Source organism: Entelurus aequoreus, linkage group LG11, assembly GCF_033978785.1.
Source record: "Entelurus aequoreus isolate RoL-2023_Sb linkage group LG11, RoL_Eaeq_v1.1, whole genome shotgun sequence".
NCBI lineage: Eukaryota > Metazoa > Chordata > Actinopteri > Syngnathiformes > Syngnathidae > Entelurus > Entelurus aequoreus.
The window spans coordinates 1391889-1407084 of NC_084741.1; the positions used below are offsets into that span (position 1 = coordinate 1391889).

General features: G+C 37.0%; 1 protein-coding gene across 1 annotated transcript in view; it reads right to left on the reverse strand.

The window, feature by feature from the left end:
• The window catches only part of LOC133660498 (IgGFc-binding protein-like), a 58975-nt gene that overhangs the window by 27430 nt on the left and 16349 nt on the right, over positions 1-15196 (reverse strand). Inside the window, exons 11-14 of the mRNA XM_062064036.1 lie at positions 12018-12138; positions 11617-11946; positions 8677-8848; positions 2760-2857 (exon numbers count right to left, since the gene is read on the reverse strand). Of these exons, the coding sequence (XP_061920020.1) occupies positions 2760-2857; positions 8677-8848; positions 11617-11946; positions 12018-12138 (721 nt within the window). The remainder of the gene's footprint in view (positions 1-2759; positions 2858-8676; positions 8849-11616; positions 11947-12017; positions 12139-15196) is intronic.

The window sequence follows — 15196 nt, forward strand, 5'->3', positions numbered from 1 at the left end:
TTCACACAATAAATCATGTTTGGAGCGTTCACAAAATAAATCATGTTTGGAGCGTTCACACAATAAATCATGTTTGGAGCGTTCACACAATAAATCCTGTTTGGAGCGTTCACACAATAAATCATGTTTGGAGCGTTCACACAATAAATCATGTTTGGAGCGTTCACACAATAAACCATGTTTGGAGCGTTCACACAATAAATCCTGTTTGGAGCGTTCACACAATAAATCATGTTTGGAGCGTTCACACAATAAATCATGTTTGGAGCGTTCACACAATACATCATGTTTGGAGCGTTCACACAATGAATCCTGTTTGGAGCGTTCACACAATAAATCATGTTTGGAGCGTTCACGCAATAAACCATGTTTGGAGCGTTCACGCAATAAACCATGTTTGGAGCGTTCACGCAATAAACCATGTGTGGAGCGTTCACGCAATAAATCATGTTTGGAGCGTTCACACAATAAATCATGTTTGGAGCGTTTACACAATAAATCCTGTTTGGAGCGTTCACACAATAAATCATGTTTGGAGCGTTCACACAATAAATCATGTTTGGAGCGTTCACACAATAAACCATGTTTGGAGCGTTCACACAATAAACCATGTTTGGAGCGTTCACACAATAAATCATGTGTGGAGCGTTCACACAATAAATCATGTTTGGAGCGTTCATACAATAAACCATGTTTGGAGCGTTCACACAATAAATCATGTTTGGAGCGTTCACACAATAAATCATGTTTGGAACCGTTCACACAATAAATCATGTTTGGAGCGTTCACACAATAAATCATGTTTGGAGCGTTCACACAATAAATCATGTTTGGAGCGTTCACACAATAAATCATGTTTGGAGCATTCACACAATAAATCATGTTTGGAGCGTTCACACAATAAATCATGTTTGGAGCGTTCACACAATAAATCATGTTTGGAGCGTTCACACAATAAATCATGTTTGGAGCGTTCACACAATAAATCATGTTTGGAGCGTTCATACAATAAATCATGTTTGGAGCGTTCACACAATAAATCATGTTTGGAGCGTTCACACAATAAATCATGTTTGGAGCGTTCACACAATAAATCATGTTTTGAGCGTTCACACAATAAATCATGTTTGGAACCGTTCACACAATAAATCATGTTTGGAGCGTTCACACAATAAATCATGTGTGGAGCGTTCACACAATAAATCATGTTTGGAGCGTTCACACAATAAATCATGTGTGGAGCGTTCACACAATAAATCATGTTTGGAGCGTTCACACAATAAATCATGTTTGGAGCGTTCACACAATAAATCATGTTTGGAGCGTCCACACAATAAATCATGTTTGGAGCGTTCACACAATAAATCATGTTTGGAGCGTTCACACAATAAATCATGTTTGGAGCGTTCACACAATAAATCATGTTTGGAGCGTTCACACAATAAATCATGTTTGGAGCGTTCACACAATAAATCATGTTTGGAACCGTTCACACAATAAATCATGTTTGGAGCGTTCACACAATAAATCATGTTTGGAGCGTTCACACAATAAATCATGTTTGGAGCGTTCACACAATAAATCATGTTTGGAGCGTTCACACAATAAATCATGTTTGGAGCGTTCACACAATACATCTTGTTTGGAGCGTTCACACAATAAATCATGTTTGGAGCGTTCACACAATAAATCATGTTTGGAGCGTTCACACAATAAATCATGTTTGGAGCGTTCACACAATAAATCATGTTTGGAGCGTTCACACAATAAATCATGTTTGGAGCGTTCACACAATAAATCATGTGTGGAGCGTTCACACAATAAATCATGTTTGGAGCGTTCACACAATACATCTTGTTTGGAGCGTTCACACAATAAATCATGTTTGGAGCGTTCACACAATAAATCATGTTTGGAGCGTTCACACAATAAATCATGTTTGGAGCGTTCACACAATAAATCATGTTTGGAGCGTTCACACAATAAATCATGTTTGGAGCGTTCACACAATACATCTTGTTTGGAGCGTTCACACAATAAATCATGTTTGGAGCGTTCACACAATAAATCATGTTTGGAGCGTTCACACAATAAATCATGTTTGGAGCGTTCACACAATACATCTTGTTTGGAGCGTTCACACAATAAATCATGTTTGGAGCGTTCACACAATAAATCATGTTTGGAGCGTTCACACAATAAATCATGTTTGGAGCGTTCACACAATAAATCCTGCTTGGAGCGTTCACACAATAAATCATGTTTGGAGCGTTCACACAATAAATCATGTTTGGAGCGTTCACACAATAAATCATGTTTGGAGCGTTCACACAATAAATCATGTGTGGAGCGTTCACACAATAAATCATGTTTGGAGCGTTCACACAATACATCATGTTTGGAGCGTTCACACAATAAATCATGTTTGGAGCGTTCACACAATAAATCATGTTTGGAGCGTCCACACAATAAATCATGTTTGGAGCGTTCACACAATAAATCATGTTTGGAGCGTTCACACAATAAATCATGTTTGGAGCGTTCACACAATAAATCATGTTTGGACCGTTCACACAATAAATCATGTTTGGAGCGTTCACACAATAAATCATGTTTGGAGCGTTCACACAATAAATCATGTTTGGAGCGTTCACACAATAAATCATGTTTGGAGCGTTCACACAATAAATCATGGTAACAATGTGTTGACATGTGCAAAAAGAAAGTAAATAAGTGTGAGTAAAAGTCAAAAGTGTCACCTTCCAGCTGTGTCCCAGCGCGGTGGCGTGCTCGGCCTGACCGCCGTCGGCTTGCCGCATGTCGTCCGCTGGATCTGCGTTGTAGTTCCCACACAGACCTGAGGAGGGCAACACAGATCACCATCCTAGCCCCTTCCCAAAACCATCAGCCCGGAGGTTGGGTCTCGGGCGCAGTTGGGTGTTCCAACAGCACAATGACCCCAAACACACCTCAAAAGTGGTAAAGGAATGGCTAAATCAGGCTAGGATTAAGGTTTTAGAATGGCCTTCCCAAAGTCCTGACTTAAAGGTGTGGACAATGCTGAAGAAACAAGTCCATGTCAGAAAACCAACACAATTAAGATATTCGATGCACGCTAACGTTAGCGTACCACCGTAGCATTTTCAACACATTTTTTCCAGTGCACACATCAGAGTAATTAATATATTGTTGTACTTAACACATGTTACAGTTAGCATTTTGGCTTGCTAAAACTGGCATGCTAGCTCTTTTAGCTAATTCAGCAGGTATTTAGCATATTTCTGTATTACACTAACACAAACTGTAAGCATGTTATTGTTAGCATGTTAGCATTGGAACTATTTTTTTTTGCCTGTTTTGCTCATACTTTTTGTTATTTGACGCTATCTGCCCAGCAAGCTAAATGCTAGCATTTCACTTTGGCTTTAGCTCTTTAGCAATCACGTGACATTTTGCCCCAAATTGCATTTTTATAAATACTTGACAAGAAGAATGTATAAATGTGCTGCTTTTGAAGGTGAAAAATACCAAAATGATCCCTGGCAGGCTTTGACTTGTTTGGGCACGCCTGGTTTACACTCAAAGAAACACCACATGGCGGCCCAAACATTTGAATCTGGATGTTCCTGATGAGTGAATGTTCCTACCTAGATGTTCCTGATGAGTGAATGTTCCTACCAGAATGTTCCTACCTAGATGTTCCTGATGAGTGAATGTTCCTACCAGAATGTTCCTACCTAGATGTTCCTGATGAGTGAATGTTCCTACCAGAATGTTCCTACCTAGATGTTCCTGATGAGTGAGTGTTCCTGATGAGTGAATGTTCCTACCAGAATGTTCCTACCAAGATGTTCCTGATGAGTGAATGTTCCTGATGAGTGAATGTTCCTACCAGAATGTTCCTACCTAGATGTTCCTGATGAGTGAATGTTCCTGATGAGTGAATGTTCCTACCAGAATGTTCCTACCAAGATGTTCCTGATGAGTGAATGTTCCTACCAGAATGTTCCTACCAAGATGTTCCTGATGAGTGAATGTTCCTGATGAGTGAATGTTCCTACCAGAATGTTCCTACCTAGATGTTCCTGATGAGTGAATGTTCCTACCAGAATGTTCCTACCTAGATGTTCCTGATGAGGGAATGTTCCTACCAGAATGTTCCTACCTAGATGTTCCTGATGAGTGAATGTTCCTACCAGAATGTTCCTACCTAGATGTTCCTGATGAGTGAATGTTCCTACCAGAATGTTCCTACCTAGATGTTCCTGATGAGTGAGTGTTCCTACCAGAATATTCCGACCTAGATGTTCCTGATGAGTGAGTGTTCCTACCAGAATGTTCCGACCTAGATGTTCCTGAGTGAATGTTTCTACCAGAATGTTCTTACCTGGATGTTCCTGATGAGTGAATGTTCCTCCCAGAATGTTCCTACCTAGATGTTCCTGATGAGTGAATGTTCCTACCACAATGTTCCTACCTAGATGTTCCTGATGAGTGAATGTTCCTGATGAGTGAATGTTCTTACCAGAATGTTCCTACCAAGATGTTCCTGATGAGTGAATGTTCCTGATGAGTGAATGTTCTTACCAGAATGTTCCTACCAAGATGTTCCTGATGAGTGAATGTTCCTGATGAGTGAATGTTCCAGAATGTTCCTACCAAGATGTTTCTGATGAGTGAATGTTCCTACCAGAATGTTCCTACCTAGATGTTCCTGATGAGTGAATGTTCCTACCAGAATGTTCCTACCTAGATGTTCCTGATGAGTGAATGTTCCTACCTAGATGTTCCTGATGAGGGAATGTTCCTACCAGAATGTTCCTACCTAGATGTTCCTGATGAGTGAATGTTCCTGATGAGTGAATGTTCCTACCAGAATGTTCCTACCAAGATGTTCCTGATGAGTGAATGTTCCTACCAGAATGTTCCTACCAAGATGTTCCTGATGAGTGAATGTTCCTGAAGGGTGAATGTTCCTACCAGAATGTTCCTACCTAGATGTTCCTGATGAGTGAATGTTCCTACCAGAATGTTCCTACCTAGATGTTCCTGATGAGGGAATGTTCCTACCAGAATGTTCCTACCTAGATGTTCCTGATGAGTGAATGTTCCTACCAGAATGTTCCTACCTAGATGTTCCTGATGAGTGAATGTTCCTACCAGAATGTTCCTACCTAGATGTTCCTGATGAGTGAGTGTTCCTACCAGAATATTCCGACCTAGATGTTCCTGATGAGTGAGTGTTCCTACCAGAATGTTCCGACCTAGATGTTCCTGAGTGAATGTTTCTACCAGAATGTTCTTACCTGGATGTTCCTGATGAGTGAATGTTCCTCCCAGAATGTTCCTACCTAGATGTTCCTGATGAGTGAATGTTCCTACCACAATGTTCCTACCTAGATGTTCCTGATGAGTGAATGTTCCTGATGAGTGAATGTTCTTACCAGAATGTTCCTACCAAGATGTTCCTGATGAGTGAATGTTCCTGATGAGTGAATGTTCTTACCAGAATGTTCCTACCAAGATGTTCCTGATGAGTGAATGTTCCTGATGAGTGAATGTTCCAGAATGTTCCTACCAAGATGTTCCTGATGAGTGAATGTTCCTACCAGAATGTTCCTACCTAGATGTTCCTGATGAGTGAATGTTCCTACCAGAATGTTCCTACCTAGATGTTCCTGATGAGTGAGTGTTCCTACCTAGATGTTCCTGATGAGGGAATGTTCCTACCAGAATGTTCCTACCTAGATGTTCCTGATGAGTGAATGTTCCTACCAGAATGTTCCTACTTAGATGTTCCTGATGAGTGAATGTTCCTACCAGAATGTTCCTACCTAGATGTTCCTGATGAGTGAGTGTTCCTACCTAGATGTTCCTGATGTGTGAATGTTCCTACCAGAATGTTCCTACCTAGATGTTCCTGATGAGTGAATGTTCCTACCTAGATGTTCCTGATGAGTGAATGTTCCTACCAGAATGTTCCTACCTAGATGTTCCTGATGAGTGAATGTTCCTACCAGAACGTTCCTACCTAGATGTTCCTGATGAGTGAATGTTCCTACCAGAATGTTCCTACCTAGATGTTCCTGATGAGTGAGTGTTCCTACCAGAATGTTCCGACCTAGATGTTCCTGATGAGTGAGTGTTCCTACCAGAATGTTCCTACCTAGATGTTCCTGATGAGTGAGTGTTCCTACCAGAATGTTCCGACCTAGATGTTCCTGATGAGTGAGTGTTCCTACCAGAATGTTCCTACCTGGATGTTCCTGATGAGTGAATGTTCCTCCCAGAATGTTCCTACCTAGATGTTCCTGATGAGTGAATGTTCCTACCAGAATGTTCCTACCTAGATGTTCCTGATGAGTGAATGTTCCTACCAGAATGTTCCTACCTAGCTGTTCCTGATGAGTGAGTGTTCCTACCAGAATGTTCCTACCTAGATGTTCCTGATGAGTGAGTGTTCCTACCAGAATGTTCCGACCTAGATGTTCCTGATGAGTGAGTGTTCCTACCAGAATGTTCCTACCCGGATGTTCCTGATGAGTGAATGTTCCTACCAGAATGTTCCTACCTAGATGTTCCTGATGAGTGAATGTTCCTACCAGAATGTTCCTACCTAGCTGTTCCTGATGAGTGAGTGTTCCTACCAGAATGTTCCTACCTAGATGTTCCTGATGAGTGAATGTTCCTACCAGAATGTTCCTACCTAGATGTTCCTGATGAGTGAATGTTCCTACCAGAATGTTCCTACCTAGATGTTCCTGATGAGTGAATGTTCCTGATGACTGAATGTTCCTACCAGAATGTTCCTACCAAGATGTTCCTGATGAGTGAATGTTCCTGATGAGTGAATGTTCCTACCAGAATGTTCCTACCAAGATGTTCCTGATGAGTGAATGTTCCTGATGAGTGAATGTTCCTACCAGAATGTTCCTACCTAGATGTTCCTGATGAGTGAATGTTCCTGATGAGTGAATGTTCCTACCAGAATGTTCCTACCAGAATGTTCCTACCTAGATGTTCCTGATGAGTGAATGTTCCTGATGAGTGAATGTTCCTACCAGAATGTTCCTACCTAGATGTTCCTGATGAGGGAATGTTCCTACCAGAATGTTCCTACCTAGATGTTCCTGATGAGTGAATGTTCCTACCAGAATGTTCCTACCTAGATGTTCCTGATGAGTGAATGTTCCTACCAGAATGTTCCTACCTAGATGTTCCTGATGAGTGAGTGTTCCTACCAGAATGTTCCGACCTAGATGTTCCTGATGAGTGAATGTTTCTACCAGAATGTTCTTACCTGGATGTTCCTGATGAGTGAATGTTCCTCCCAGAATGTTCCTACCTAGATGTTCCTGATGAGTGAATGTTCCTACCACAATGTTCCTACCTAGATGTTCCTGATGAGTGAATGTTCCTGATGAGTGAATGTTCTTACCAGAATGTTCCTACCAAGATGTTCCTGATGAGTGAATGTTCCTGATGAGTGAATGTTCTTACCAGAATGTTCCTACCAAGATGTTCCTGATGAGTGAATGTTCCTGATGAGTGAATGTTCCTACCAGAATGTTCCTACCAAGATGTTCCTGATGAGTGAATGTTCCTACCAGAATGTTCCTACCTAGATGTTCCTGATGAGTGAATGTTCCTACCAGAATGTTCCTACCTAGATGTTCCTGATGAGTGAATGTTCCTACCTAGATGTTCCTGATGAGGGAATGTTCCCACCAGAATGTTCCTACCTAGATGTTCCTGATGAGTGAATGTTCCTACCAGAATGTTCCTACTTAGATGTTCCTGATGAGTGAATGTTCCTACCAGAATGTTCCTACCTAGATGTTCCTGATGAGTGAATGTTCCTACCAGAATGTTCCTACCTAGATGTTCCTGATAAGTGAATGTTCCTACCTAGATGTTCCTGATGAGTGAATGTTCCTACCAGAATGTTCCTACCTAGATGTTCCTGATGAGTGAATGTTCCTACCAGAATGTTCCTACCTAGATGTTCCTGATGAGTGAATGTTCCTACCAGAATGTTCCTACCTAGATGTTCCTGATGAGTGAGTGTTCCTACCAGAATGTTCCGACCTAGATGTTCCTGATGAGTGAGTGTTCCTACCAGAATGTTCCGACCTAGATGTTCCTGATGAGTGAGTGTTCCTACCAGAATGTTCCTACCTGGATGTTCCTGATGAGTGAATGTTCCTCCCAGAATGTTCCTACCTAGATGTTCCTGATGAGTGAATGTTCCTACCAGAATGTTCCTACCTAGATGTTCCTGATGAGTGAATGTTCCTACCAGAATGTTCCTACCTAGATGTTCCTGATGAGTGAATGTTCCTACCAGAATGTTCCTACCTAGATGTTCCTGATGAGTGAGTGTTCCTACCAGAATGTTCCGACCTAGATGTTCCTGATGAGTGAGTGTTCCTACCAGAATGTTCCGACCTAGATGTTCCTGATGAGTGAGTGTTCCTACCAGAATGTTCCTACCTGGATGTTCCTGATGAGTGAATGTTCCTCCCAGAATGTTCCTACCTAGATGTTCCTGATGAGTGAATGTTCCTACCAGAATGTTCCTACCTAGATGTTCCTGATGAGTGAATGTTCCTACCAGAATGTTCCTACCTAGATGTTCCTGATGAGTGAATGTTCCTGATGAGTGAGTGTTCCTACCAGACGTGGCTGAGGCGTAGGAGCTGGGAAGCGTCAGAGCAACATGGCTGTTCCAGTTGAACTTGAGAGTCAAACCAAAAGAAGTGGTTGCCATGGCGAAGTAGCCTCTACGAAACAAGGACAGCTCGCCGTTGTCGGTGATGTACGGCAAATTGATGACTCGGCTGTTCAGCTGCAGCAAGCAAACCCAAAGAATCATGAACTCACACCTGGTGGTGTTTGAATGGAAGGTGTCCAAGATACACACACCTTCATAACAATATGTAATATACACACTGCAAGTATATATATCATGTAGTAACAGACACCTTCATAACAATATGTAATATGTACAATATACACACTGCAAGTATATATATATAATGTAGTAACAGACACCTTCATAACAATATGTAATATGTACAATATACACACTGCAAGTATATATATAATGTAGTAACAGACACCTTCATAACAATATGTAATATGTACAATATACACACTGCAAGTATATATATATAATGTAGTAACAGACACCTTCATAACAATATGTAATATGTACAATATACACACTCTGCAAGTATATATATGATGTAGTAACAGACACCTTCATAACAATATGTAATACACACACTGCAAGTACATATATCATGCAGTAACAGACACCTTCATAACAATATGTAATATGTACAATATACACACTGTAAGTATGTATATCATGTAGTAACAGACACCTTCATAACAATATGTAATATGTACAATATACACACTGCAAGTATATATATAATGTAGTAACAGACACCTTCATAACAATATGTAATATGTACAATATACACACTGCAAGTATATATATATATAATGTAGTAACAGACACCTTCATAACAATATGTAATATGTACAATATACACACTGCAAGTATATATATAATGTAGTAACAGACACCTTCATAACAATATGTAATATATACAATATACACACTGCAAGTATATATATAATGTAGTAACAGACACCTTCATAACAATATGTAATATGTACAATATACACACTGCAAGTATATATATCATGTAGTAACAGACACCTTCATAACAATATGTAATATGTACAATATACACACTGCAAGTACATATATAATGTAGTAACAGACACCTTCATAACAATATGTAATATGTACAATATACACACTGCAAGTATGTATATCATGTAGTAACAGACACCTTCATAACAATATGTAATATGTACAATATACACACTGCAAGTATATATATATATAATGTAGTAACAGACACCTTCATAACAATATGTAATATGTACAATATACACACTGCAAGTATATATATCATGTAGTAACAGACACCTTCATAACAATATGTAATATGTACAATATACACACTGCAAGTATATATATCATGTAGTAACAGACACCTTCATAACAATATGTAATATGTACAATATACACACTGCAAGTATATATATCATGCAGTAACAGACACCTTCATAACAATATGTAATATGTACAATATACACACTGTAAGTATGTATATCATGTAGTAACAGACACCTTCATAACAATATGTAATATGTACAATATACACACTGCAAGTATATATATAATGTAGTAACAGACACCTTCATAACAATATGTAATATGTACAATATACACACTGCAAGTATGTATATCATGTAGTAACAGACACCTTCATAACAATATGTAATAAGTATATATATAATGTAGTAACAGACACCTTCTTAACAATATGTAATAAGTATATATATAATGTAGTAACAGACACCTTCATAACAATATGTAATAAGTATATATATAATGTAGTAACAGACACCTTCATAACAATATGTAATATGTACAATATACACACTGCAAGTATGTATATAATGTAGTAACAGACACCTTCATAACAATATGTAATAAGTATATATATAATGTAGTAACAGACACCTTCATAACAATATGTAATAAGTATATATATAATGTAGTAACAGACACCTTCATAACAATATGTAATAAGTATATATATAATGTAGTAACAGACACCTTCATAACAACATGTAATATGTACAATATACACACTGCAAGTATATATATCATGTAGTAACAGACACCTTCATAACAATATGTAATACACACACTGCAAGTATAAATATCATGTAGTAACAGACACCTTCATAACAATATGTAATACACACACTGCAAGTATAAATATCATGTAGTAACAGACACCTTCATAACAATATGTAATATGTACAATATACACACTGCAAGTATATATATCATGCAGTAACAGACACCTTCATAACAATATGTAATAAGTACAATATATAATGTAGTAACAGACACCTTCATAACAACATGTAATATGTACAATATACACACTGCAAGTATATATAATGTAGTAACAGACACCTTCATAACAATATGTAATATGTACAATATACACACTGCAAGTATATATATATAATGTAGTAACAGACACCTTCATAACAATATGTAATAAGTATATATATAATGTAGTAACAGACACCTTCATAACAACATGTAATATGTGGATAGCCTTCCCAGAAGAGTTGAAGCTGTAATAGCTGCAAAAGGTCTATGGGTTAGGAATGGGATGGCACTTCAAGGTCATATGTGAGTCAAGGCAGGTGGCCAAATACTTTTGTCAATATAGTGTAAGTAGAAAACTAAAGTGGTGTGCAAGGTCATCAACAATAAAGAGCCTAAATGGATTCAAAAAGCGAAGAAGATGGATGCACGTGAATGTGCTGTCTTGGGGTAAGCAAGCAGCAAACTGGCGAGCAGGACTTGGGAAACAAGAGTTTGGTGTCACGAGCTGCTCACAAAGTGGGTGGAGTTCATAAATAAGGTGGTGCTGTACTGAAAGTGAGGCAATGGTAACCATGTCTTTCTTGGTAACAAAATTCCAATTCCTCAGTAGGATGACTTACCAGTACTTTACCCGGGCTGCCACGACTCATGCTGACCGTGTGGCCAAGGACAGTCAGGGACACGGACTTGGTGTAGGACACGCCTTTGTTGCCGCCTCTGTTCTCGTTCTGGACCAGCACCTGAAAGGGTACCAGGTCCTGGTGTGGACCTGCCGTGTGTTGGGACAGGATGTAGGTGCAAGTGCCCTGGAAGTCAAAGCGCCGATTGTCAAAGGTCCGGTAGTGCGGGTCTCCCACCGCCTGGCAGGTGGCGTAGGAAAGTGGGTAGCAGTCTCTAACGCCCGCCTTCAGGGCACAGTGCTCGCTCTTCTTGCAGCCCACCGGTGTGCACTAGACGGGAAATGAGGGTCAAAACAAATGAAAAGAAGACTTCAGCCAGGTTTCAATGTCTCCTCTTCTACCTTCACACTGCCTTGGAGGCAGCGACACCTGCTGGAACAACTGCTGTCTGCCCAGAAACTGCTGCCTGAGGGCTGATATTGGTCCTGATGCCGACATCCGCAGCTAGACTGAGGGACACACCTGAAAACATTTCACTGGTTATTATTTGCTAGTTCATTAGTAAAAAGGTGATAGAAGTTTATTAGTAAAAAGGTGATAAAAGAAGTTTATTAGTAAATAGGTGATAGAAGAAGTTTATTAGTAAAAAGGTGATAAAACAAGTTCATTAGCAAAAAGGTGATAGAAGAAGTTCATTAGTAAAAAGGTGATAAAAGAAGTTTATTAGTAAAAAGGTGATAAAACAAGTTCATTAGCAAAAAGGTGATAGAAGAAGTTCATTAGTAAAAAGGTGATAAAAGAAGTTTATTAGTAAAAAGGTGATAGAAGAAGTTTATTAGTAAAAAGGTGATAAAACAAGTTTACTAGTAAAAAGGTGATAGAAGAAGTTTATTAGTAAAAAGGTGATAAAACAAGTTTATTAGTAAAAAGGTGATAAAACAAGTTTATTAGTAAAAAGGTGATAGAAGAAGTTTATTAGTAAAAAGGTGATAGAAGAAGTTTATTAGTAAAAAGGTGATAGAAGAAGTTTATTAGTAAAAAGGTGATAAAACAAGTTTTTTAGTAAAAAGGTGATAGAACAAGTTTATTAGTAAAAAGGTGATAAAACAAGTTTATTAGTAAAAAGGTGATAGAAGAAGTTTATTAGTAAAAAGGTGATAGAAGAAGTTTATTAGTAAAAAGGTGATAAAACAAGTTTATTAGTAAAAAGGTGATAGAACAAGTTTATTAGTAAAAAGGTGATAAAACAAGTTTATTAGTAAAAAGGTGATAGAAGAAGTTTATTAGTAAAAAGGTGATAAAACAAGTTTATTAGTAAAAAGGTGATAGAACAAGTTTATTAGTAAAAAGGTGATAAAACAAGTTTATTAGTAAAAAGGTGATAGAAGAAGTTTATTAGTAAAAAGGTGATGAAACAAGTTTATTAGTAAAAAGGTGATGAAACAAGTTTATTAGTAAAAAGGTGATAGAAGAAGTTTATTAGTAAAAAGGTGATAAAACAAGTTTATTAGTAAAAAGGTGATAAAACAAGTTTATTAGTAAAAAGGTGATAGAAGAAGTTTATTAGTAAAAAGGTGATAGAACAAGTTTATTAGTAAAAAGGTGATAAAACAAGTTTATTAGTAAAAAGGTGATAAAACAAGTTTATTAGTAAAAAGGTGATAGAAGAAGTTTATTAGTAAAAAGGTGATAAAACAAGTTTATTAGTAAAAAGGTGATAGAAGAAGTTTATTAGTAAAAAGGTGATAAAACAAGTTCATTAGTAAAAAGGTGATAGAAGAAGTTTATTAGTAAAAAGGTGATAGAAGAAGTTTATTAGTAAAAAGGTGATAAAACAAGTTTATTAGTAAAAAGGTGATAGAAGAAGTTTATTAGTAAAAAGGTGATAAAACAAGTTTATTAGTAAAAAGGTGATAGAAGAAGTTTATTAGTAAAAAGGTGATAAAACAAGTTTATTAGTAAAAAGGTGATAGAACAAGTTTATTAGTAAAAAGGTGATAAAACAAGTTTATTAGTAAAAAGGTGATAGAAGAAGTTTATTAGTAAAAAGGTGATGAAACAAGTTTATTAGTAAAAAGGTGATGAAACAAGTTTATTAGTAAAAAGGTGATAGAAGAAGTTTATTAGTAAAAAGGTGATAAAACAAGTTTATTAGTAAAAAGGTGATAAAACAAGTTTATTAGTAAAAAGGTGATAGAAGAAGTTTATTAGTAAAAAGGTGATAGAACAAGTTTATTAGTAAAAAGGTGATAAAACAAGTTTATTAGTAAAAAGGTGATAAAACAAGTTTATTAGTAAAAAGGTGATAGAAGAAGTTTATTAGTAAAAAGGTGATAAAACAAGTTTATTAGTAAAAAGGTGATAGAAGAAGTTTATTAGTAAAAAGGTGATAAAACAAGTTCATTAGTAAAAAGGTGATAGAAGAAGTTTATTAGTAAAAAGGTGATAGAAGAAGTTTATTAGTAAAAAGGTGATAAAACAAGTTTATTAGTAAAAAGGTGATAGAAGAAGTTTATTAGTAAAAAGGTGATAAAACAAGTTTATTAGTAAAAAGGTGATAGAAGAAGTTTATTAGTAAAAAGGTGATAGAAGAAGTTTATTAGTAAAAAGGTGATAGAAGAAGTTTATTAGTAAAAAGGTGATAAAACAAGTTTATTAGTAAAAAGGTGATAAAACAAGTTTATTAGTAAAAAGGTGATAGAAGAAGTTTATTAGTAAAAAGGTGATAGAAGAAGTTTATTAGTAAAAAGGTGATAAAACAAGTTTATTAGTAAAAAGGTGATAAAACAAGTTTATTAGTAAAAAGGTGATAAAACAAGTTTATTAGTAAAAAGGTGATAGAACAAGTTTATTAGTAAAAAGGTGATGAAACAAGTTTATTAGTAAAAAGGTGATAGAAGAAGTTTATTAGTAAAAAGGTGATAAAACAAGTTGTCCACACCTTTAAGTCAGGACTTTGGGAAGGCCATTCTAAAACCTTCATTGTAGCCTGATTTAGCCATTCCTTTACCACTTTTGAGGTGTGTTTGGGGTCATTGTCCTGTTGGAACACCCAACTGCGCCCAAGACCCAACCTCCGGGCTGATGATTTTAGCTTGTCCTGAACAATTTGGAGCTAATCCTCCCTTTTTCATTGTCACATTTAAAGCAGCAGTTCCATTGGCAGCAAAACAGGCCCAGAGCATAATACTACCACCACCATGCTTGACGGTAGGACTGGTGTTCCAGGGATGAAAGGCCTCACCTTTTCTACTCCAAACATATTGCTGGGTATTGTGGCCAAACAGTGATAGAAGAAGTTTATTAGTAAAAAGGTGATAGAAGAAGTTTATTAGTAAAAAGGTGATAGAAGAAGTTTATTAGTAAAAAGGTGATAGAAGAAGTTTATTAGTAAAAAGGTGATAGAAGAAGTTTATTAGTAAAAATGTGATAAAACAAGTTCATTAGTAAAAAGGTGATAGAAGAAGTTTATTAGTAAAAAGGTGATAGAACAAGTTTATTAGTAAAAAGGTGATAAAACAAGTTTATTAGTAAAAAGGTGATAAAACAAGTTCATTAGTAAAAAGGTGATAGAAGAAGT